This window comes from Panthera tigris, chromosome B1 (genome assembly GCF_018350195.1).
Source record: "Panthera tigris isolate Pti1 chromosome B1, P.tigris_Pti1_mat1.1, whole genome shotgun sequence".
Taxonomy (NCBI): domain Eukaryota; kingdom Metazoa; phylum Chordata; class Mammalia; order Carnivora; family Felidae; genus Panthera; species Panthera tigris.
Genome location: NC_056663.1, coordinates 171,802,639 through 171,827,103, shown reverse-complemented (window position 1 = coordinate 171,827,103; position 24,465 = coordinate 171,802,639). Strand labels below are relative to the sequence as shown.

Sequence of the window (24,465 nt, the reverse complement as noted above, 5' to 3'; positions counted from 1 at the left end):
TCCAAAGGATGCCCAACGCATACAACCCCAGTGCATTCCCTCCCAGAGGATGGCTCCCCTCCAGAAGACATGAGGAAACCATAATGCCCCACATTTTCACTAAGTGTTGTGCTCAAGCACATTTATTCAATAATTACCTTTTTTCTTTTACTCTTTGAAAACTGCTGTTTAAAAATATATCTGAGTTGTAGGAATCTGATGTGGGCCTATCTAGGACCCTGAGACCTAATCATGAATATCTGAGCTGAAAAGAAGCTCTTAAAAGGTCAGAGCCAAAGGACGTGGGGGCAGCCATCATGCAGGGTGCGTTTGCCTCCACCTGCTGAACTCCATGACTGATGGGTTTATGTGGATGCCTTCCTGCCACGCTTCCTTCCGGAGCTCCTTGCCATTGCATTCTGTCCTCCTGATATACATGACAACTTCTAGGAAAATGTTTTCCTGGCATCCCTGATGCCCTCTCTAACCCTCTCGCTTACCCTGATGTGTGAATCTACAACCATAATGAATACGAAAACATATTCCAGGGGGCATTGCGGCTCCTCTGCTGGTTCTGGCTCCAGAGCAAGTGTTTGACCTGCAGAATGAAAACTTTACTACTTTACAGTCTTATGTCATTTTTTGTATGGTTTTTCCATGCACTATGGCCATTTTAAAAGTTCAAATCAGTCTTCAGATTCACAGAGGATGGCTGGCCATGTGTGCAAATAATTTTTAAGTGTTTACCGCGGTCAGTTTCAAAAGAGGGGCTCTGAAGACAATGAACAGGGAAGTTGTCAGCTCAAGCATCATCCTCTGTGAAGTCTCCCTGCCCACCCTCTTGTCTCCCCAAGTGGGACTGAAGTCGCCTCCCTGGTGCCCCACTGCCCCTCCATTCACATCTGTCATGGCCGTTAGCGGTTAGCCTGGTCTTTCCTCCTCTAGACTGCAAGATCTCTGAGAAGAAAAATGTGTCTCATGTGTTTTTGTAGCCCTGGTGTATAACCCACATCAAGCAAGTAATAATGTATGTATATCTGTATATGTAAAACATTTCTTTATGTGTTTGTTTATATGTATATGTATTATATATACATATGTTAATATTCTTTTATGTTAACATACATGACATATATGTAATTTCTTGACTGTCACTGTAAGTACTTTTAAATACATTATCTTATGTAACCCTCAAAACAGCCTTACAAGGGAGATGCTATTAGAACCCATTTTACAGATAAGGAAGGAAAGACATGGAAAGGTTAAATAAATTATCCCAGGTCACACAGTCCATAAGTGAGGGATTCATATTTGTTGTTGTTTTTTTTTTAAGAGTGAGAGCAAGCAGGGAAGGGACAGAGGGAGAAAGAGAATCTTAAGCAGCCTCCATGCTCAGTGCAGAGCACAGAGCCCGATGTGGGGCTCAATCCCATGACCTTGAGATCATGACCTGAGCCGAGATCAGGAGTCAGTCGATTAACTGACTGAGCCACCCAGGTGCCCCACGGGGCTCATCTTTGAATTCAGAGTTGACAACATGTGTGTTTTTAACCACTTGGCTACAAGAGCTACCACCACAATTTACTTAGCGTCTGCCTTTTGCACCTGTGTCTCGTACTTCACGGTCACTATTTCATTTATGTCACAAAGGATCACAATGAAGTGTGGCTCTCCCTTTAAAGTTGTAAAAGCTGAGGCCCAGGGAGCTTATGTAACTCACCCAAAGTTGCAAGGTTCATAGGCAGTAAATCCAGCGTTCAACCTGGCATTGCCCCCCGCCGCCCCTCCCCACACACACACCACCAATCGCCTGAGTCCTGGGAGAACTGGGGACGGCCCTGTGTAAATGTGACTAATGAGAAGAAAAGATGACAGTTACGCTGACCTATTTCTGTTTTCAGGTTCAGTCATTTTTAACATCGCTTGATGGAGAGAAGCTGGAACTCTTAAAAAACGACCTAATTTCCATTAAAGACATCTTTGCAGCCAAAGAATTGGAGAATGAAGAGAATCAAGAAGAACAAGGTAAAGGAAAATAACCGGTTAAACAGCAAAACAAAGTGTTGGTATGATCCTTCAGAAACGGCTGTTAATAAACGCAGCCCTTTGAACAGGGAATGATTTAATGCAAGTGCCCCTCCTCCTCGTTTCCAGAACACTCTGTACATCTGCTCTTGTTACAGGAGCTGGTCACATTGATCTGTAGGGCGGGAACTCCTGACTGACACATCTTCATTTCTCTGGTGGGCAGCACAGTTCCTGACACATCACGGCGCACAGTAAACGCGAATGGTCACATGGACCAAGAACGCAGTGCCCTGAGCAGGGCCCTGATGACTGGAGTTTATGCTCTGATATCTAATTTCGTATCTGCATGCAGTGGGCAGGGCTTTTCATGGATTTCTTCTTGTATTTTTCTTTTCTTTCTTTTTTTTTTTTTTTAAGAATTTATTTATTTTGGAGGGGCAGAGAGAGAGAGAGGGAGAGATGAGCATAGAGCCCAATGTGGGGCTCAATCTCACAACCCTATCATTACTTGAGCTGAAATCAAGAGTTGGACACTTAACCAGCTGAGCCACCCAGGCACTGCCTGAGAGTAATTTCTTACTGAGGTCATCACCTAGCACTGCAACCACAGTTGTTCAGGTTATGCTAGCAGGCAACCATGGCCACACAGGCTGACTTCTCCTGGGACTCTCTCAAGGTCCCATTTGAAACATTTCCACCATTTACTGGCTGCATGGCCTTGAACAAGTTAGGTAACCTTTCTGAAACTCGTTATCTTCACCTGCTAAATGGAGACAATTATACAGATTCCCAAGGGTTGTTGTAAGGCTCAAGTTAGAGAATATATGTAAAAATATTTATTACAGAGCCTGGCACACAGAACTGCTCAAAAACATTAGCTGGTATTGTTATTTAAAGTGCTAAAACAATGCCGGGACAATAGTAAAGGTACAATCAATTGTAGCTTTTATTTATGATTGCATTTGTTATCACCCACACAGCATAGCGATCATGTGCCTTCATACCCATCAAAGAACCGGAAGTGTTCTGTGCCCAGGTGTGTTACCTACCTTTAATCAAGGCTCAAGCATGAGAGCCAAGCACTTCAGCCTCGTTGCTCAGGGCAAGATTATTCTAGGCATTTGCAAACTTAGTTAAATACCATCTCCCACTTTAGTCCTTCATAGAGACCTTATGTGCCTTCAGTTTAATGAGGTTTATGCTCATTGCATCAAAATAGAAGACTCAGTTATACAGAACAATAGAAAGAAGTCAATATCAAAGAGACTGTTGGAGAAGAATGTTTTTGAGATTTGTGTGTTTCTACAAAAGTCACAAAGAATGACAGCCTTGTCTTTGCTTTAATAATGAGAAACTAAGACACTAGCTGTCAAAGTTCACGCACATGGTATTATGGGCCCAAGATGAACCAACAGGGATGCCTGTTTTCCAGAGTAACAATCACCAGAAAGATCCACATTATTTCTCTTTGGTTTCATGATGCCTAAGGTAGACCTTGATCCTAATGGGGGAGTCATTGAGAACGACAAAAAGAAGATCCCAGATTTCCCCTAATGTCAGTACTGTTGCCAGTGCAACTTAAAGCAGCCCTGCATCCCCAACTAGGGTAATTTCTTAGAGAGGAACCTTGGTTCAATACTGTTAATACTGTTAATGCTACCATATATGATGTGTTTCAGTCAATACAGAGCTTTAGTAAATTGGGCTTTTTTCATATGACAAAAACAAAAAACAAAAATTGAAGTCCTGGACAGCATGCTTAAGAAATGGTAGACTTTCTCCTTAAGTGACAGAACCCTATTACCGCCCATAATATATCCATTTTCCCAAAGGGCATCTCCAGATTATCAAAACACTACTAATTTTAATTAATTTAATAGATAAATGTAAAACATGTAAAGAAAAACTGGGAGAAAAGAGTAGCGGGGTTGCCATTAAATCAATCCAGTTATGATGGAGCATGACAACTCCATAGAGGTGGACAGATTATCTAAAAGCTGTAAAGAGTTATCTCATCAGTGGGGGTGAGTGGACGAGCCAGGAGGAACACTCTGAGAGAAACCAGAGCATTTGCATCCATTTTTTTTTTCTTGTAAGCATTTACATTCCTAAAGGCCCCTTAACATGTAAATAATTTATTTGCAAGTCTTGGAAAATATAACAAATTGTCGTTTTCAGCTAAACTCAACATCAGGCTCCTCTGCCTTTGATAATATTAGCTAATGATTTGCAAGATTGTCTTTCCAGCAGTGTGTAATTTTATCACACTACTATAGGTCTCTAATTTGGTTTACCACTGTCGTGAAGAGGTTCTAAAAGGCCACTTTCTATTTTTACCGCTTCAGTGAAGATCTTGACCACATGTACGAACCAAGAGTTGTAGTAATAGATATTCTTTGTTGCAACAGTATTGATCATCTGTTTTTATCTACTTCTGTTTTTCTCTACTTCCATTTTTCTCTGTGGCTTTTTTTCCCCTAAGATATCTGCTAAAAGTTATTGGTATCTTTTTCTGTTGTATAGAACAAATGCACATTTAAAAGCTGGAGAGGGGTACCTGGGTGGCTCAGTCAGTTAAGCATTTGACTCTTGATCTCAGCTCAGGTCTTAATCTCAGTGTCGTGAGTTTAAGCCCCGCACTGGGCTCCATGCTAGATGTGGAGCCTGCTTCTAAAAAAAAAAAAAAAAAAAAAAAAAAAAATTGGAGCTACACAAAGTATTTGCATCCTAATTTAGCATTGATGACTCCCAAATATTTTTGATCTCCCTATGTTTTTTTTTAATGTTTATTTATTTATTTTGAGAGAGAGAGAGAGAGAGCAGGGGAGGGGCAGAGAGAGAGGGAGAAAGAGAATCCCAAGCAGGCACTGTGCTGTCTGCACAGAGCCCAATGCAGGGCTTGATCCCATGAACCATGGAATCATGACCCGAGCCAAAATCGAGGTTGGATATTCAACCGACTAAGCCACCCAAACACCCCAGTCTCCCTATGTTTCTATCTTTGTAGCACATAACAACATAGTTGATAAAATTTTAGTGTTTACAAATACTTTCACATTTGTTACATTATTTGATCTTTACAACAGTGCTACAGCAGAGATGGATGGGTTTTTTTATCTAAATTTAGAGGAGGGTATGGAAGCCAAGAAGACCCATGACTAGCCCCAGGCCATATATTCTCTAAATGCAGGAGCTGGGGTAGAACCCATGCCTTCCACAACTAAGTCCAGGGCTCTAACTTCCCTGCATCATTGCCTCACACAGAACAAGAAGTGAGAAGAACCAGGCAGTTTGGCAATGAGCCCTTGCTGATGCTGCACAGATGTGTGCCTGCCCCTCTTACTTTGCCTACGTAGGGAGGGTGAGACCAAGACCCCTGCCCAGCAGAGAGAGAGAATCTCAGCTTTGTCTCTGTCTCCCTAGCCCTTCATCTCTCCTTTCTTGCAAGTAGCTAATGAGAAGGCATTAGGTTGAAGACTAGGTTCAGGTAATCACCTCCTCCAGGAAGCCTTCTTAATACCCCTCTCAGGGCAAGATTTGGTGCTGTAAAAGCCTTCTCAATCAGTGCGCTTACCTCTTCGGGTTAGAACGATGCTTGTGTCAGCTTCATCCTGAACAAAGACAGCCATCTCTCTCTCTCTCTCTCTCTCTCTACCGCCAAGGTACACACCTCCCTGCCCCTGCTGCAGCCACCCTGGCCTCCTTGCTGTCCCTGCGCAAGCCGGGCACACTCCTTCTTGGACTTTGTGTTGGTGGTGTCTCTGCCTAGAGATCTCTTCCCATGCCCCATCTGGTGTTGCTCACCATCTCCTCCTCTGTCATTACTCAAATGGCACCTTCTCAGCTGCCCTCTCACTTCCCGACTGCCAGCCACCCCCATTCCTCTTCCTTGGTTTATACTTCATAAAACTTTCCACCTGACACATATGTTTTACCTCTCTATTTTGTTCATGAATCTGTCTCTCCCCTGAGAATATATGAACTCGGGTGATGATAAACTGATCAAGCCAAATGTGTTAAACAAAGACATACAAGTTACTCCGTCTGTCTTCACGAGCTGCTAATTAGCCATTTTGTCTATAAAACAGCAAAGGGCACATGCACACAAGTATTAGATACACTTTTTCTCACATGGCTTAGTTCTCCCTGAAGGTAATGCCTTTCCCCACTGACACAAACCAGAGGATTTTCTACTCAGAGGGTTTTGAGATCATGTAATCAGGCCAGATTAATGATGTTTTTATTCTCCCCCAAACTGGTGGTAAACCCATTGTAGAATCAATTCTTTAGCACTTAGAAAATTTAAATATGGTTTCAATTCATACATATAAATGAGAAAAAGAAGTAAGATTATAACTTGTAAAAAATCGTTTTTATTGGGGCACCTGGGTGGCTCAGTGGGTTAAGCATCTGACTTCAGCTCAGGTCATGACCTTGCGGTTCATAAGCTTGAGCTCCGTGTCGGGCTCTATGCTGGCAGCTCAGAGCCTGGAGCCTGCTTCGGATTCTGTGTTTCCCTCTCTCTCTGCCCCACCCCTGCTCACAATCTGTCTCTGTCTCTCTCAAAAATAAACATTAAAAAAATTTTTTTAATCTTTTTTATTGGCCCTCAATGACATTAATTTATTTTTATTTGATGGTATATTATACATAACATGATTCTATATGGTATAGTTTACCACCAAACTGTTTACTTAATAATACTCAGTTTAGTACCTATTATGTTCCCGGCCACTGTGTTGGATGCTCTGGATTCAGGAATGAGCAAAAACATATACCATGTCTGTCCTTAGGTAGCTCCCATTCTGGAGGGAAGATATACCATTAAGAAGTAGTATAGGACCAACAGGTGTCCTCTGAAACCTTGGGAAATTTCCCAAGAGATACAGTGTAGTTACATCAAGTAGTGTATGACCCACGAGACTAGTTCTGCTTGTTCAGCACTATGACTCTGTGGACAGAAAAGGGTGCCCTGGGTATTATTAGAGTTGCAGTGCTAAGCATAACAATACTCCGGGTCATAAATACAGTGTTGTCCCAGGTCTCTTCCACCATTCGTTTGTTCATTCAGTCATTCTTTCAACAAATAGCTACCGATCACCTATAGCTGTCAACAAGACAGATAGGTCCCTTCCTGCCCTCACGCTGCCTTCAGGTCAGCCTGGGGGCACCCCAGCTACAGCTTTGAGCAACGAGGCTGGGGCAGCCCTCACATGGTGGCAGCCGGCTGCCCGAGCATCGTGGTGCTTGGGAGCGGGCAGCTCATAAGCTGCCCTCTGGCAGCGGGGGAGCAGGCTGCTGCAGCCCTCACTTTCACTTTGACTGCGGGCTGTAAGGTTCGGGGAGCTGCCACATTCTGAAGGAGGAAAAATAAATCACGTTTCTTACTTCTGTCATTTTCTATTTCCAGCCTTAGAAGAAAAGGGAGAAGAATTTGCTAGCATGCTTACAGAGCTTCTCTTTGAATTACATGTTGCAGCCACGCCTGACAAACTCAATAAGGTCAGCACTGTCTAAGTCTCAGTTTTTATTGTTGTTTTTAAAGTTATCGGTTGTAAATTCAAGAGATCCACCTGAAATGGAAAAACCCCAAACCCCAAATGGCACATGGTGATGGGGGGAGGAGAGTATGAGGTCACTAATTAAGATTCCAGGAGGCAACATAATGAAATGCGATGGGAGAGAACATGCTAGACTGTGTCAGGAGACCTGCCTTTTAGTTGCAACTTCACCAGTAATGACCCTGTGACCTTGAACAAGTCACTTCTCCTCAAAATAGAATTGTTTATCAGAGCAGTGGGTATCTTCAGCATAGGGGAGGGAAAAGGGGTACAGAATCACCAAGGGGTCTTTCAAACTCCGTCTCCCCTCCCACGCTGCAGTGATGTGCCAGAATCATACAGACAGAATCGCCTCAGCCGGGTCAGCCACACGCCCCCTCCCACACAGAATGCTGGTGCCACGTGGAGTCTAAGAACCATCCAGCTTTTTCAGTCTGGGTTCTTCTAATTGTACCACAGCATGTTTTGCAACTTAGTGTAAGGACTTGCCGTGGAGTTTGTTAATGAAGACACTGCATATTAAGTACTTAAAACTGTGTTATTTTTCCCATTCTCTTTTTTTCCCTTCTCTTTAGCAAGCAGTAGTTGATGTAGGCCCTCACTTAATCAAGGTGGGTGAGGAAAGGGCAGGATGAGGCAGTGAGGGGGAGACATGAGTAATTTCTTTATCTCAGATAGAGGTCACCGATTCTGGCAGGTCAGTGACTTGAACACAGTGGGAAATTGCCTCATTTATCTCTGTGCAGCACCTGCCACTGCTGTGTGTGTGTGTGTGTGTGTGTGTGTGTGTGTGTGTGGTGTCTCCAAGGTCCCACTGGTCTCTGTGCAGCACCTGCCACTGCTGTGTGTGTGTGTGTGTGTGTGTGTGTGTGTGTGTGTGTGGTGTCTCCAAGGTCCCACTGGTCCAAGGTGGACATAGTCAGCTAAGCTTTAAGATGAGAAGTAAGTTTAACATAAGCTCAGATACAACTTTCACTTAAGCAAACAGCTTTAAACCGTAATGTAAAAACTCGGTGAGTCTGCCCTTTCTAAATTCAGGGAATGACAGATGGGGAAGGGGGGTTGTTCTGCTTGTTCAATTTAGCCATAATTTTTTGGGCTTACAGGTTTCTCAGACTGCACTCATGTGAGATTAAACTAGTCATGGAGCAGCTCCAGGTCTTTCCAACAGCTCCTCTCCTCCCCCCTTGAGGTCTAATGTCTCCATGACGAGGGAAGAGAGAGCAGATCCATCCTTCACCTTCGCTGCATGATACATTACTAGGTTCATGAAACATTAAGGGTTTCATGAGCCCTATCAAATGAGGAAATTTGCTTTAGCAATGACCCTGGCTAAGTCTCTAACCTACATATAAAAAAGTACTGTTATTCTTTTATAGTTGGTCATGAAAAGTGAAAAATATACTATCGGTCTTTCAAGGTGACTGTCCTTTTTATTCTTACCCGTGTATCCTTTCACAGTGTGTTTTAAAAAGGTCCTGCAGTGTTCTCGCCATACTTTCTATTCTGCCCCCTTTTCTTACTTTATATTCACCAGAAAGCACCAACAAGGTGCTTTTAAGGGGACTAAGGAACTGTCTCATCACTTTTTGAATGTACAGAGAATCACCCTTGAAGGTTTAGGGCAACTTTACTGTAGTCTGGGGATTGGAATTTCTTCGTCTCCCAATTTGCATAATAAACGAATTGCTTTGGTTGGGGGGCCTTTGCAGGCCATGAAGAAGGCTCATGACTGGGTGGGAAAAGATCAAGCTACCATATCAGTAGATATGGCAGAAGAGGCAGAGGAGAGCACCAAAAAGGAAGAAAAGGAAGAGAAACCAGAAAATCCCGAAGAAGACAAAAAGGAAGAGAGAAGAACTAAGACAGTTGAGGTAAATTTATTTGAGATTACCTAAAGAGCAGTAATATTACCTTTATTTCACTAGTAGCCGAATTTCAAGTGAGGAGAAAGCACTTCGTTTTCATTTGTACCCTGTTTCACATTATAGAAATGTGAGTATTAATGGGATAAACACTAAAATTTCTCGATGCCAAGACAATTCGTGACTTAGCATAGATATTGTAGTTTTTCTCCAGAGATTTACAATGATAATTTAAAGGAAAGAAGATCTTTAAGAACATAGTTGATTTATCATTAGGATAAAACTCCATCTTATATGCAAATTTGTAACTATAAAAGGTCTTTATGCCCCATAAACTAATGAGGTAATTGAAGCTTTTTCCAGAAAAAAACTTCATGGCCATGGTTTCTATTCTATAGTTTAATAAATTTATGTGAGCATAATTTATAACCTGTGTTTAAAAATGAGTTTGCAATAACTTCACTTTTACATTGAATTTTCATTTTAGAGGAAGTAGATTTTAAATTCGATCACTATAAAGAAAAATGTCCAGTGAGGTTGACTTATTCAGCCATTCTTCCACAAGCATTTTTGAGCAGCTGCCTGTTGTGTGCCCAGAACTGCTCTAAGAACTAGGGACACAGATGTAAGTGTTGCCGTGTCGCTGGGGACCCAGCAACACCTCCATGTTATGGCAGCCTTTCTACTTAGAAAAGTCTCCAATACACCCATTCACCTTTGGGTAAACTTGTCAGGCCATTTTTTCCCCAAGAAACATATATATATATTTTTTACAAGTTTATATATGTATGTGTGTGTGTGTATATATATGTATATATATATATATATATATATACACACACACACAAGTTTATATATATATATATATATATATATAAACTTGTCAGGCCATTTTTCCCCAAGAGTTTTATATATAATATATATATTATATTATATATTATATATATTATATATTATTATATATATTATATTATATATTGATATATATTATATAATATTTTATATATAATATATAATATTATATATCAATATATAATATTTTATATATAATATATATTATTATATAACATAATATATTATATATATTATTATATATAATATATATTATATATTATATATTAGATTATATATATTATATATATTATATATATGGAAAAAATTTATATATATTTTATATATATATTATATATATAAATTTTTTTTTCATTACAGGGTTGTTGTTGTTTTAATTAAACTCTACCCCCCATTGTGGGGCTTGAACTCATGACTCAGAGGTCAAGAATCGCATGCTCTACCAACTGAGCCAGCCGGGCCCCCCACATTAGGATTTTCAACAAAGCTTCTGCTCCATGAATAATTTTCTTACTTGCGTTTATCTGTTTCAGGAAGTATACATGCTGTCCATCGAAAGTCTGGCAGAAGTAACAGCACGTTGCATTGAGCAGCTGCATAAAGTAGCAGAGTTAGTTCTTCATGGGCAGGAAGAGGAAAAACCAGCTCAGGACCAAGCAAGAGTTCTGATAAAGTAAATGTTACTTTTAATTCTTATTTTTCCAATTTTACATGTATGTGCCATTCAGATACACACCCATAGAGGCATACACACACCCTAGGCTACTAAAGATTTAAATTATAAGGCAACTAATTCTATTGTTCCGTGGTCATCTTTCAAAATAGACTCTCTTAAGAATCACAAGATTCTTTGCTGAATCATGTTAACAAGCATAAGAACAATTAAGTAGACATTCTAGGGATTATTTATGAAGAGATTTAAGGAAAGAAACACTAAATCATTCAAGGATAAGTGTTTATTTTAATAGATCAAAGTCTTAAAAGTACAGACCTTTGAGGATAATTGCATTTTTAACGTACCATAAGAATAGAGAAAGGACACCTTGATGCAGCTTCTCAGCTAGCTTCCCAAAGATATTCAAACGCACCCCCATGGTTCCTAGCGACTTATACCACCTCTGCATATTCTGAATTCTGGCAGTGATGATTGTTGATGCAAGCCAGTTTCCTGTGGATTGCATGTGTGTGCATATGTGCTATCATATGTTACAGTCTTCCAACAAATAGTAGCTATTATTATTAGTTTATCTAGTGGAATAAAATGTAACCGTATGCACATGAAAATCGTTGGTATGGAGCTGAAAAACAAGCCATCAGCTTTTACCCGCATGTCTATATGCCGTAGTGTGGAAAATTAGCACAGATCCAACACCTTCTCATTACTACACAGACACAGGAGCCGAAATAAGAGCCTCCTAAAAATACACAGGTACACAACACACACATCTCAATACACTCATTCACTTTGCTAGCTAACTAGTCTTTGCTTATTACTGTATTTGGCATTGTAGGTGGGGAGCAAATGTTTAGTCAGAGAACTTTCCAAAAAGTCGACATTAGCATCTTTGTACTACTGGTAGCATTTTTCCTCACTTGTAAGGAGGTGTCATCTAGTCTAGATTTTCCTATCTAAACATGTGAAAATGAAAGGTGATCTAAGAACCACACAATCCTGCACGTAATAGGCTTAGGAAGAATATGTAGTTACCTCAGTCTATAGAAGGAAGAGGAAAGGGAAAAATAGGAAATGTTTAAAATATTGAGGAAGACATCGAAGTGGTATTTTATATTTGTGGTGTTTGTTTGTAAAGGGAGAGTGTTCACAAGTCCCTAAGTATGTATAGCAGGACCTTATTCTTAGCATCTCTGATTTCCAGTCCAGATTATCCCGACCTTACCAAGCTGCACCAAGCGAAAGGTCGTAAGGCCTCACATGTGTCTGTATAATAAGTGCCTTTCCACCCACCTGCCCAAGGCCATAGACAAAATGGCTCTGGGCTATCCCCGGACCTTTCTTCTGACCCTTTCTGCAGATAAGTTTTGCATGGATGGATGGAATGGTAGACAGATAGATATAGCTCAACAAACATAAATACATAGCTTAGAACCCCTATTTATCAAAACCAAGCTCACTGCTCCTGACTTCACTAGATCTTAACATGTAAGAGTCTTAACTTGGAGTTAGTATTTTTCTAATAGCATTTTAACCACTATTCATAAGAGTCGTATATACTAGTTATAGAAGGAAATAGATAATATTCACATTGTTAGGTTAATTGGATTGTTTTTGGTTTTTGTCATCATCTGTGATGTTATGACAAATGTTGCTTTGTTAAATATTTGTGCCCGTCTAGCATTATTTTCCTGAGGTAAAGTCCTAGTAGTCATATGGCTAGAATAAACTTGGGGTTTTGATAGAAGTCTTTAAAAACAGATTTTATAGGGACGCCTGGGTGGCTCAGTCAGTTAAGCGTCTGACTACGGCTCAAGTCATGATCTCACAGCTTGTGAGTTTGAGCCCCACGTCGGGCTCTGTGCTGACAGCTCAGAGCCTGGAGCCTGCTTCAGATTCTGTGTCTCCTTCTTTCTCTGCCCCTCCCTGCTCATGCACTGTCTCTCTCTCTCTCTCTCAAAAATAAATAAAAACATTAAAAATTTTTAATAAATAAACAAAAACAGATTTTATAGGATCTTTATTATGAGGTAGGTAATAAAAACTTAATCAAGAAATTAAGAGACATCTGAATTTGAATTCCAGCTCTATCACTTATTACTGCATGTCCTAAGCAAGTTACTTAATCTCCTTGGGGCACCTGGCTGGCTCAGTCAGTAGAGCATGCAACTGTTGATCTCCAGGTCATGAGTTCAAGACCCAAGTTGGGTGTGGAGCCTACTTCAAAAAAAAAGTTACTTAACCTTCTTAAGCACCAGTTTCACCATCTATAAAATGGGGATATTAATGTAATCTTTAAGATCACTATGAGGATTAAATATGATTATGCATATAAAAACACTTAATGAATGCTCATTATTATTTCAAAATGACCAAAAAGCTAGAGAAAAGCCACTTGGCAAGAAGCTTATACCCCTAAACCTATGGAGCTCAAGCCTCAAATTCTCCTGCATATGCTTTTGATTCTAAAATGAGGTAGGGTGAGGGTGCCTGGGTGGCTCAGTTGGTTAAGTATCCAACTCTTGATTTCAGCTCAGGTCATGAGCTCAGGGCTGTGAATTAAAGCTTTGAGCTGGGCTCTGCACTGAGCTGTGAAGCCTACTGGGAAGAAGGGAGGGAGGAAGAAGGAAAAGGAGAGACAGAGGAAGGGAGGGAGGAAGAAAGAGATAGGGTGATTATTCATTAATTATGCATGCAGAGAAAAACCAGGATTAGATTAAACTATGATTGTGAACCATGAAAGATTATTGAGGGAAACATTTCTGCAGAGCATCTTCAAACTTGTGTGTGTTCTTTTCAATGAATATGGTATCAGTATCAGTAATTTTCTTGATTTTTAAATTATTTTATCTTATGGAAAAACCCCCCAAACCTCCTATTTTCTTGCAGATTAACTACTGCAATGTGTAAAGAAGTGGCCTCCTTATCAAAGAAGTTTACGAATTCTTTAACCACTGTTGGGGTAAGTTTATCATAGTGATTTTTTTTTCACCTGTTTTGGGAGATGAGCCTATGAGGAGCTGTGAGAAGTGCAGTGCCTTCTTTGTTGGCTCCGTAAAACAGAAGCAGCGCCATGATGTTTACTAAAACCAGGCCAGGAGCACCTTCTGTTAGAACAGGTAACTTAGGGCTCTCATCTGACTGGGTTCTATCCTGATGCTGCCATCTCTGACTTACAAGGTATTAAGTGGGTCTTGAAACATCTCTGGGCCTCATTTCCTCTATTTGTTTAAAAAGAAGTCAAATAGGGGCGCCTGGGTGGCTCGGTTGGTTAAGCGTCCGACTTCGGCTCAGGTCATGATCTCACAGTCCGTGAGTTCGAGCCCCGCGTCAGGCTCTGTGCTGACAGCTCAGAGCCTGGAGCCTGTTTCAGATTTTGTGTCTCCCTCTCTCTCTGCCCCTCCCCTGTTCATGCTCTGCCTCTCTCTGTCTCAAAAATAAATAAACGTTAAAAAAAAATTAAAAAAAAAAAAGTCAAATAAAGGTTCCTTTCATTGCTTAATACTTGTGATATATAATTCTTTCTATCTATCTATCTATCTATCTATCTATCTATCTATCCTATGAAAATAATTTTGAATACTCACATTCACTATTACCCTCAGAACCTGTTGTTTATGCCACCCACTGTGAGAGGTTTCCTTATTATTACTCTTCAACTTTAACCAAAAGAAAAAAATTCTACCTGTTGGCATAAGTGTTTCTATTCTCAAGGTAACAAGTTTGAAAGGTTTGGCGTTTGGAGGTGTGGCTTCTGGTTATTTTCTTCAGAAGCCAGTCACATTATATAACCCTACCTTAGTGGGATTGGGAAGACAAGTGGGAAATATTCCTTTTTAACCTTTCTCTTTTTTAAAAAATGTTTCTCCTTTTAAAAAAAAAAACGTTTTTTAATGTTTATTTATTTTTGAGAGGGAGAGAAACAGAACTGAGCAGGGGAGGGGCAGAGAGAGAGGTAGACAGAATCTGAAGCAGGCTCCAGGCGCTGAGCTGTCAGCACAGAGCTTGATGCAGACAGAGCTCCAACTCAGGAACTCATGAACTGTGAGATCATGACCTGAGCTGACATTGGATGCTTAACCTCTGAGCCACCCAGGCATTCCCCTCCTCCACTGTAATCTTTCTACTTTTTCTTTTAAGGCCCTGGATTCAAGGGCAGATGATTCTTGCCATGAGAAACAGCAAATTTTATTTCCTTTTTTTTGTTAGGGTGTTTTTTGGTTGCAAATGTGTTAGTTTTCCAGGGTTGCCATAATGGGTACCATGCAAAGGGGGGGCTTAAACAAGAGAAATTTATTGTCTCACAGTTCTGGAGACCGGAAGTCTAAAACCAAGGTGTCAGCAGGGACATGCCCTCTCAAGAAGCCTCTAGAGGAGAATCCTTCCTTGCCTTTTCCAGCAGCTATAGCCCCAGGCATTCTTTGGCTCATGGCAGTGTAACTATAATCTCTTTCTCTGCCTTCACATCATCCTCTCTCTGTGTATTTCTGTGTCCAGATTTCTCTCTCCTTATAAGGACACCATTCATATTCGATTAAGGTATGACCGGTGGGACCTCATCTTAACTTATTACATCTGCAATGACCCTATCTCCAAGTAAGGTCACATTCTGATGTCTTGGAGGTTGGGATTTCAATATATCTTTCTGGGAGTACATAATTCAATCTATAACAGGAAGTGACAGAAACAAGCTGTACGTAATCTAGACAGAAAAGGGACTTTATTAAAGGCAGTAGAGGAATGTGAGCAGCTGTGGGGATCCAGCACCAGAATATGTATTCCCTCTCTCTCCAAAGCATTGCCATTAATGTGACTCAATTGTAGAATTTCCCAGACCCCATGTCTCTCCATTCATATTCTGAGTTCCTGGGTGAGACTACTGAAAGGCTCATCAGTGGGTCACATGTCCACTTGGTATCACCCGTAGTGACTGGGGACAGGATCATATCATGCAGACCTACCTGGCTGCTGGGGTGCACTTTCCCCCACCCTGCTACCCACCAAGGCCAAGGTCAGTTCTCAAAAGAAGTGGAAATGATTGCGGACCTGTCAGGAAATGTGTGTTTCCCACACTTCTGTAAGCGACTCGATTAATCAGGGATGAACTACATACCACCTATCCATTCTGTTGTCGAGGAATCTGGTTTGTTTCTCCTATTTTGTAAAACATCAACGCTTATACTTGTATAATTTGGGGGCTTCCACAATAAGAGCTTCTGTATGTAGACAGAGTGAAGAGGGAGACAGAAGTTCATTGATATGATAGGCTTGATGAAATGCACGTGTGTGCTCGGTGTTGTCTGAGTGACAGACACCCAGGGACTTTGGTGTAACTGCCAGATTCACAGAGAGGTGTGAGGTCCTAATCAGGATGACATGGCCTCGGCGACTCAGCTTCCCAAAGCTTCTGACTCTTTCCCCAGCTCACTAGGTGGGAAACTGAGGCCCAAAGGGGTGAGACAGATGGCCAACTGTTTCTCTATGGCTGCCTACTGATGAGGATATATGTGTCTGTACGTGTGTGTGTGTGTGTGTGTGTGTGTGTGTGTGTGTGTAGTATATTGTATATGATTCACATTAAACATTCACTTGTTTACATTAGTGGGTAATATTCACAGCACTGCTTCCCATTTCTCTTGACATGCCATCTTCCAGTACAGTGCTTCTCAAATCTTAATGGGAAGGCAGATCACCTAGAGAACTTTTCAAAATGCAGGTTCTGAGTCAGTAGACCGGGGATGAGGACTGAGTTTCTGCATATCTAATAAACTCTCAGATGAGAACAATGTTCCTGATTCACAGTGTACATTTTGAGCAGCAAGGCTCTAGCTATTGGGCATGTACTTGAACGTATACATATGTACACATTTACATATATGCACATGTGTACAAATGTTTGCATGCGCAAAATCAAGAAGACACACGTTACCACTTTGGAGAAGGAAAAAGCTAAAGCTGAGTTTACTGAAATGCCGTCCCATCCCAACACTACCCCTGATCTTGTGCTAAGATGAATCATTTATATCAAGTTTCTGTTTTCTAAAACAGCCGTTATTCATAACTTGAAGTTAATGAGTGCGTATTGCTCTCCAGACTCCATTTAAATTGCTTGCACATCTCATTGATTCTGAAAGCCAATGTCATTTTATTGTCCTCGTTTTGATTATATTTTAGAGGTTTATTGATAATCAAATAAACATGAAAGCAAATACCATAATGGATTTTCTGGTTAGTTACTAAAACGACTGGGGTTTTAAGGAGTTTTTCCCCAAGACTCCATTATGGTCTCCCCAGTAAGACATTACTTTGCCCTCAGTAAAGTAGTGTCAATGACAGTGGGCTGCTCTGGAAAGATCTATCTCATTTATATATTTTTGTTTACCATAAAGTCATCTGGATACAGTAAGGAAAACCAGCCTATTAAGATTGCCCTCTGTCTTTCCAGTCCCTTTAGTTATTTATTGTCTAAGAGTAAAGTGAACAGTTAGATAGAGAAGCCTGTTGATTGATAGACCAATAGTGGAAATAATGATACTAACTAATACTAGCTCTCATTTTTTGAACACCTACTTAATATCAGGCTCTGTATTTTGTGTGCTTTACATATATTCATGTTTTGCAAAATGGAATCTCCAGATCTGTCTGTAAGTTATACTTAAGAATGTGTTAATTTTCTACTAATCTGGAAGACGCACTCTGTAACCAAAGACCCATGTTTGCACTTAAAAGAAAGAAAATAAGTCTAGACCAGGGTCAGCTCTAGGGTAGACTAGTAAGGTGCTTAACTCACCCACAAATGTGAGAGCTTACCTTGCCCCCATGCCTCCCCAAAAAGATAAGGAAACAACTTCAGTCATCTAGATACATATTTTCATGTACAATTTAAAAAAGCGGGGCACCTGGGTGGCTCAGTCGGTTAAGCATCCGACTTCGGCTCGGGTCATGATCTTGCAGTTTGTGAGTTTGAGCCCTGCATCGGGCTCTGTGCTGACTGCTCAGCCTGGAGCCTGCTTTGGATTCTGTGTTTCTCTCTCTCTCTCTGACCCTCCCATGCTCATGCTGTCTCTCTATCTCTCTCTCTCAAAAATAAATAAATATAAAAAATTTTTAATCAAAATGAATGCAAAAAGATCATGATGAACCAAATATCAACATTTTAAGTAGAGACAAGATCCAGCCCTATACTTGGGCAACTCAGCCTCACTCACCTCCCCATAATCCCAGACGTGCTACAAACTTTCAATAGTTAAAAAATGTCTGAGCTTAAATTTCTAGCTATGTGACCTTAAACAAGTTACTCAACTTTCCTGATTCCTATTTTCTCATCCTTACTTTAGGTTATCATGGTACCTACCTACCTACCTACCTACCAGGATTTCTGTCAAAATTAAATGAGATTAGATAGAAGCAGCACCTAATGTGAAGTCTGGTCTATAATAAACATTCCACTTCTCCTCTTCCTCTTTAAGAGATCCCTCTACAAAGCCATCATATGACATTTTATGTGGCAAGCTTTATACTATGAGCACCTAATCTGTCAATTTCATCCTTTTGATTCCACAGAGCAACAAGAAGGCTGAGGTTCTTAACCCCATGATCAATAGTGTATTGCTAGAGGTAAGTGGCCCCCAGAGAGAAAGTGCTTCTGAATCAAAGCAAATGTTAGAGCTACTTGTTTTGTTTGTCTTTTTCCCAGGCAGCAAGTGTTATTCCAGTTCTAAATCTTATCATCAACAGTCGCTTTTGAGCACATTTGTGTAGCTCAACCAGCTGTAAACCCTTGGGTGAAGCAACAATACCTAATTTTCAAGAATTCCTGATTATAAAGAGAAACGCTAAGCTTGCACGTTATTTCTGTTGCTGTTTCCTCCAGCAGAAGCACATTTCTGCTGCCAAGTTTGACACCAGATTTAACACTGTGATTATTGGCTGCAATGAGGGATTCTTGCTCAATGGTGATTTTTGTAAAAATGAGCCCTTGTCTCCATTCACGATCACCTTTGGTTTAGCCGGGTCTAAGCTTCAGACTAACAATATTGAAAAGTTGACTGTTTAGCCTCTGTCTGTTCAGTGACCAGAGGCACTGTCCTCAGAGATCACTCACTCCCTGGCCTGTCGGCTCACCAGGACTTTGTAACACTGATAAGAAGCTGTCCCGATACTGCTGTGGTTTTACCAGAAGCCAGTGATGGAAGAGAGAAGAGGCCCCGGAGGCCACATTCCCGAGTCGTAGTCACGGTGTCCTACCTGTGGCTGGTGGAGGAAAACCTTCCATCAGGGGCCCAGCTATAAGGACCTGGCACATCTATAGCCCCAGGGCACCCAGCTGAAGCCACGGGTGTTAACCAGTTTGAACACGGGCAAATGCATATACAGTAGTTTTTTGTTGTCTGAAGTAGCTGTCAATTGCAGCTTTTGGAAATTACCAAATTCAAGTCAGGGAAGGCTACCTATATATTTATAATGTTTGTAGAAATTGTGCCTTACTGTTAGGGAAAACTACCAAGGTACAAAAGTAACAAAGTGGTGACATCAAGTGTTACCATTTAGGACACAGCCATGCAGTGGGATGAAGTCAACCAGAAGGGACAAGGAGCTATAGGGGCAGGTTCTGGAGGACACAGCTAAGAGGAAAGCCAGGCAGTCAGATGCAGAATATGGAACAAGAAAATGTCTCCCCTGGCCACCCAGAAGGCATCGGCAGATTAATTTACTATGTCAGTCATGAAGAATATGAAGTCAAGTGTTTATTTATTTCCCCGGTGGGAGTTTTCTTATGTTTTAGTGACCTGAAACATTACATAGCCTCTCGACCGACTGCGGTATGCAAGAATACCACAGAGCATTGCTTCACTATATGCTAACTAATTTGGATGTAAATTTTAAAAAATAAAAAATAAAGTTAAAAAAAATTCTTAAAAAAAAAACAATACCACAGAACATGAATGGCAACATCAAATATCCAAACCAAGTAGAAGGTACCCATATGCATTCAAGGATTTGCCATAAATGATTACACAGTACTATCTCCAGTTCGCTTTATGTAGCCCATTCCTGTTTATTCATCTCTAGGTTAGGGCAAACTAGAGCTTCCTTCATACTGTGCTTTTGTGTTATTTCAGGACAGTGGGGTTGGTCTGGGAGAGGAATAGGGAAGACTTGATATATTTGGTCATGAATACACACATATCGATGTAGCCTCAAAGTCCATGGAAATGACTTGCCTCATGTGAAGTGAATTCTTCTATTAGTATAGATAATTAAGAGCTGAACGCATTTCATCCAAAGGACTGTGTTTACAATTGCCTTAAGCACCAACATTAAAGGAAAAATATTTTACAATATTGTGAGGTTTGCAAGGAGGGACCATTATCAAACTGGAAGGATTGTCAAGGTTGAACTCTGCAAACAACCCTTGAGCCACATTTCTCCCTTCTCCCAGGGCTGCAATAGCACGACATACATCCAGGATGCCTTCCAGCTGCTGCTGCCTGTGCTGCAGGTCTCACACATCCAGACCAGTTGTTCAAAAGCACAGCCGTGACCTGGCCAGACTCCCATCTAGTGAAAGAAAAGGCAGGCCACATTGCTCTGTTATATATCAGTGAAGGGGATGTTCTCTGCACATCTGGCCACAGACGCCCCTTTGAGGACTCTACAAGCAATTTTGCACGGACAGTATGGAGAACGCAAGTTGAGAGAGAATATCATTTCTCTTAATGTATATGGTTGTTTTTACAAATAAGTGTATTTCCTTTATGTTAATTTAAGTTTACAAGGCTTTATATTGATAATTTCCTTTAATTTGAAGTTCATTCACCAATATTCATTTCCATTTTCCTGGTCAAGCATGCTATATTTAGAAATTCATGGGTAGATCCTATACTTTTTATTTAATCCTTTAAATTCCCACCTTTAAATGTCCCATTCTTATGGTATTACTTTAAATCAAATCTTATACTGAACTTAGTTTTGTTATATAAATATGGCAAAGATAACACTACTTACAGATATTACCTATTATAGTAAAAGAGAAACATAAATATCTCTTTATAGTAATTCATTCTGAAAACAAGCTTTCATTGAACTCCTACTGCGTGCTCACAATAGAAGAACATGATCTGAACCCAGGAAAAGAGTAGTTAGGTACTCTAAGTAATCTTTATGCCCAATGCGGGACTCAGACTCACAACCCCGAGATCAAGTTGCAAGCTCCATCAACTGAGCCAGCCAGGTGCCCCTAGACAGATGCTCTAAAAGAGGATTAATAATAATTCTTAAAATGCTTAAAAATACTAATGAATTTTCCAAACCTTAAGAGGTTTGATGAGCAAGGTAAAACTAGTGTTTTTGTTCTTTTTAATGTTCTGCTCTTCGATGTATTCTTGTATTTTTCCATACTCCTTGGACTTTTTGATCCCAAACTTTATATATGGCGTGAAAATATATATGAAAGGGGGGTACTAAAAGAGTATTCAGTTTAAACTAGACTTTTTGTGACCATAAGTACATGATAGCATAATTACAAAGCCTGGAAATATCCGAATAGAAAATTAAAGGGATTTGAACACAACACACCCCCAGACTGCATCTTTAACTCCGAGTCAAGCTATTGTATAAATACACACATCACACTCCCCAGTGGTAAATACCATCATCGCTTCTAAAGGGCAGAAAATACGGATGTGTGGCTTGACTAAGTGGTAGATTGATCCATGACAGATTTCACTGAAGACCCTGTGGCCAGGAGAGGCATTGTCTGTGAACACTTCTCCTGAGCTCCATACACTCATTCTGGTGGGGGTTCATCCGAGCTCCATCAGCATCCCGATGGTCATTGTCACAAGATGTCTTACTCCCTGGTTCTCTCTAAGGCAAATGAACCTTGTACTTTTATAGGGGTGAAAATCCTTTGTTCACATATGCTTTCCCTCCCCTGATAGAGTAGACTGCCTATGTTCCATACAGGCAAAGTAGGAATATTTTAATATTATCCTATGTCTTATTAGCATTTTACTTGTGTCCTACATTTCATTTTGTGTATCTCCTGAAACAACCAAATAGAAAACATAAGAATAATTATTTACAATCTGGAAAAGAACTCTCTGAGGAATCAATTAAAGATGCTTTTTTTTCTATTGTTTTTTGATTGCCTGAAATGTTTCTGATATTAAGTCTAGAGAAAAATTAACTGCCAAAAATGCAATTACCTCTTCATAAATTTTGTAGGTATTGTGTACAGAGCAGAGGAGAGGACTTAGATTTACGATTTCTCCACAACAGATTTTTTAGCATCAGATGGATTTATAGATGTTAACTGGAAATGTAATAGAATCAAGTAGTTTCAAAGGAACTAGATTCCCAGAAACAGGCTTTAAGCCCAACTTCACCCATATAGTTTATAGAAAAATTTTTAATCACAAAATGAAATAGAAATCTGTAAAAGAATAAAAGAAATAATTGTTCTTTAAAAAGTGGTTGACATTATTTACATTTCATTTACATATCTTTTAATGATAAAATATCAAAGGTTGCCAGGTAGAAACATAGGCTGACAGATGATTCCTGGGGCCTAGCTCAATGGTCTGTGAATTACATTATTTAACAGAGAATAATCACTTAAAATATATCCACCCTCCAGGATTGCTCTTTCAATACTGTTTTTCATCATCACTTTTAAATAATTGCTTCTTCGCTTTGCTTTAAAACCTAGCAAAGCACAGGATCCAAATCTGGGCAAATGTCAATCAGTTACTGAATGAATGATTTATCAGGCTTACTTTGGAAGTTTTGTATTCCTTCAATAATCCTTTACATAAATTGGGTTCGTTTCACTCTTTGCAATTACCCTGAACAAGTGTGCCAGGTTTTTTTTCTTACATCAAGTGCAAACTAAGTTCCAGTCTAAATAATGAATGTAGTCCTATGCCTGTGCCTTATTAAATAAAAAACATCAAAAGTGTATTTCCAATTCAAAGCAAAATGCATCCAAGAAAAATTGCTTTGGGGTATTGATACATACAGCTCTAAAGGGTAAAAATTGAGCCCCAAATCTTAAAGCAGAGGCGTAAGCTTGAATATTCTATCCCACTGAGGACAGAATTCTGTCTTTTCTCTGGGTCTCACACTGGGCTGCACGTCACACTCATGATTAAATGCGTAGTGTGACAAGCTGAGGCGGTGGCAGGAGTCAGCTGGGGTATGCAGCAGCCTCAGCGACACCAGCTAAGGAACCATGGACCTCAGCAGCAGAGCTCAGAGGGGATGAAGAAGCACCAGCCTGGGGTGGGTTAAAGGAAGCTGCTAAATGTAGAAGTCTGAACCCAGAAATGAGAGCATTTCCTGTGCTTTGTAGAAGTCAGCTGACCCACCAGGAGCTCTCCTATCTGGAAAGTCACCTTCTGCACAGGCCAGCCATGCTGCACTTTTTAGAAACAAGAGCAGGCAGATTTCAATCAAAGCCATCGCAGAGGTCTAGGAATAACATCTTAGGGAAGTAATTTAGCAAAAATGCAAAAAAAAAAACAAAAACAAAAAAACAAAAAACCTATTTCTCTTCTTTCGTAAAAAAAATAGGGAGAGATGATAGATAGATAGATATATAGATAGATATAGGTAGGTAGGTAGGTAGGCAGATAGAGTGTATGCTGAACAGATGGGGTGGATCATAATACATGATTTCAATCCATGTTTAATTTTGTAAGTGAAATTATTCTTCAGCATCAAGGTAATTTTTGTAATGTAAAATTTGCCCTTTGATCTTCCTCTTAAGGATGCTCTCCATTCTGGGGGCACCTGGGGGGCTCAGTCAGGTGAGCATCTGACCTCCGCTCAGGTCATGATCTCGCCATTCCTGAGTTCGATCCCTGCATCAGGCTCTGTGCTGACGGCTCATAGCCCAGAGCCTGCTTTAGGTTCTGTGTCTCCCTCTCTCTCTGCTCCTCCCCCACTCATGCTCTCTCTCTCTCTCTCTCTCTCTCTCTCTCTCTCTCCTTCAAAAATAAACATCAAAAAAAACTTTTTTAATGAAAGATTTTTTTTTAATTTAAAAAGGATGTCCTGAATTATGATACTCAGATCCAGGCTCAACTTGGTTTCTTAAATGATTGTGTTTGTGAAGGCACATCAGAAGAGATCACACTGAAAACCCATCTTAAAACTGCAATTTTGCCTTCACAGCCACCCTTCACATAAAAGAAAAAATCATGCAGTTCACCATGTGTTTTGTTTTTCTAGATATCTCATGATTTATTCAGGTTTATGTTCATTTTCTGTATGTTCACCCATAATAGATATTCCTCTACAATCTCCACTATTAAACAAATCTGAGGAGAGGCATCATTCTTTTCATCTTTTTTTTTGCTTAGATCTGAAAATATCTGAGTTATCCTGTCCTTTGAGCATCTTACCTTTAGTAACTATTAAATTATTACAATCCAATGGTAAGAGATGGTGTATTTGCTATTTCTGGCATCTAGGGTCCTCATCGACTGGGAATAGAAGATGA

At 40.2% G+C, this 24,465-nt stretch overlaps 1 protein-coding gene across 7 annotated transcripts in view; it reads left to right on the top strand.

Moving 5' to 3' along the window:
- Positions 1-22,282, top strand: part of FAM114A1 (family with sequence similarity 114 member A1) — a 107,780-nt gene extending 85,498 nt beyond the window's left edge. For all 7 annotated transcript variants that reach the window (XM_042984730.1, XM_042984729.1, XM_042984728.1 and 4 more), the window contains 7 exons: positions 1,881-2,004; positions 7,418-7,509; positions 9,281-9,442; positions 10,819-10,958; positions 13,848-13,920; positions 18,522-18,575; positions 20,401-22,282. In XM_042984730.1, the coding sequence (XP_042840664.1) occupies positions 1,881-2,004; positions 7,418-7,509; positions 9,281-9,442; positions 10,819-10,958; positions 13,848-13,920; positions 18,522-18,575; positions 20,401-20,502 (747 nt within the window). In that variant the 3' untranslated portion in view covers positions 20,503-22,282. The remainder of the gene's footprint in view (positions 1-1,880; positions 2,005-7,417; positions 7,510-9,280; positions 9,443-10,818; positions 10,959-13,847; positions 13,921-18,521; positions 18,576-20,400) is intronic.
- The last annotated feature ends 2,183 nt before the right edge of the window (positions 22,283-24,465 follow it).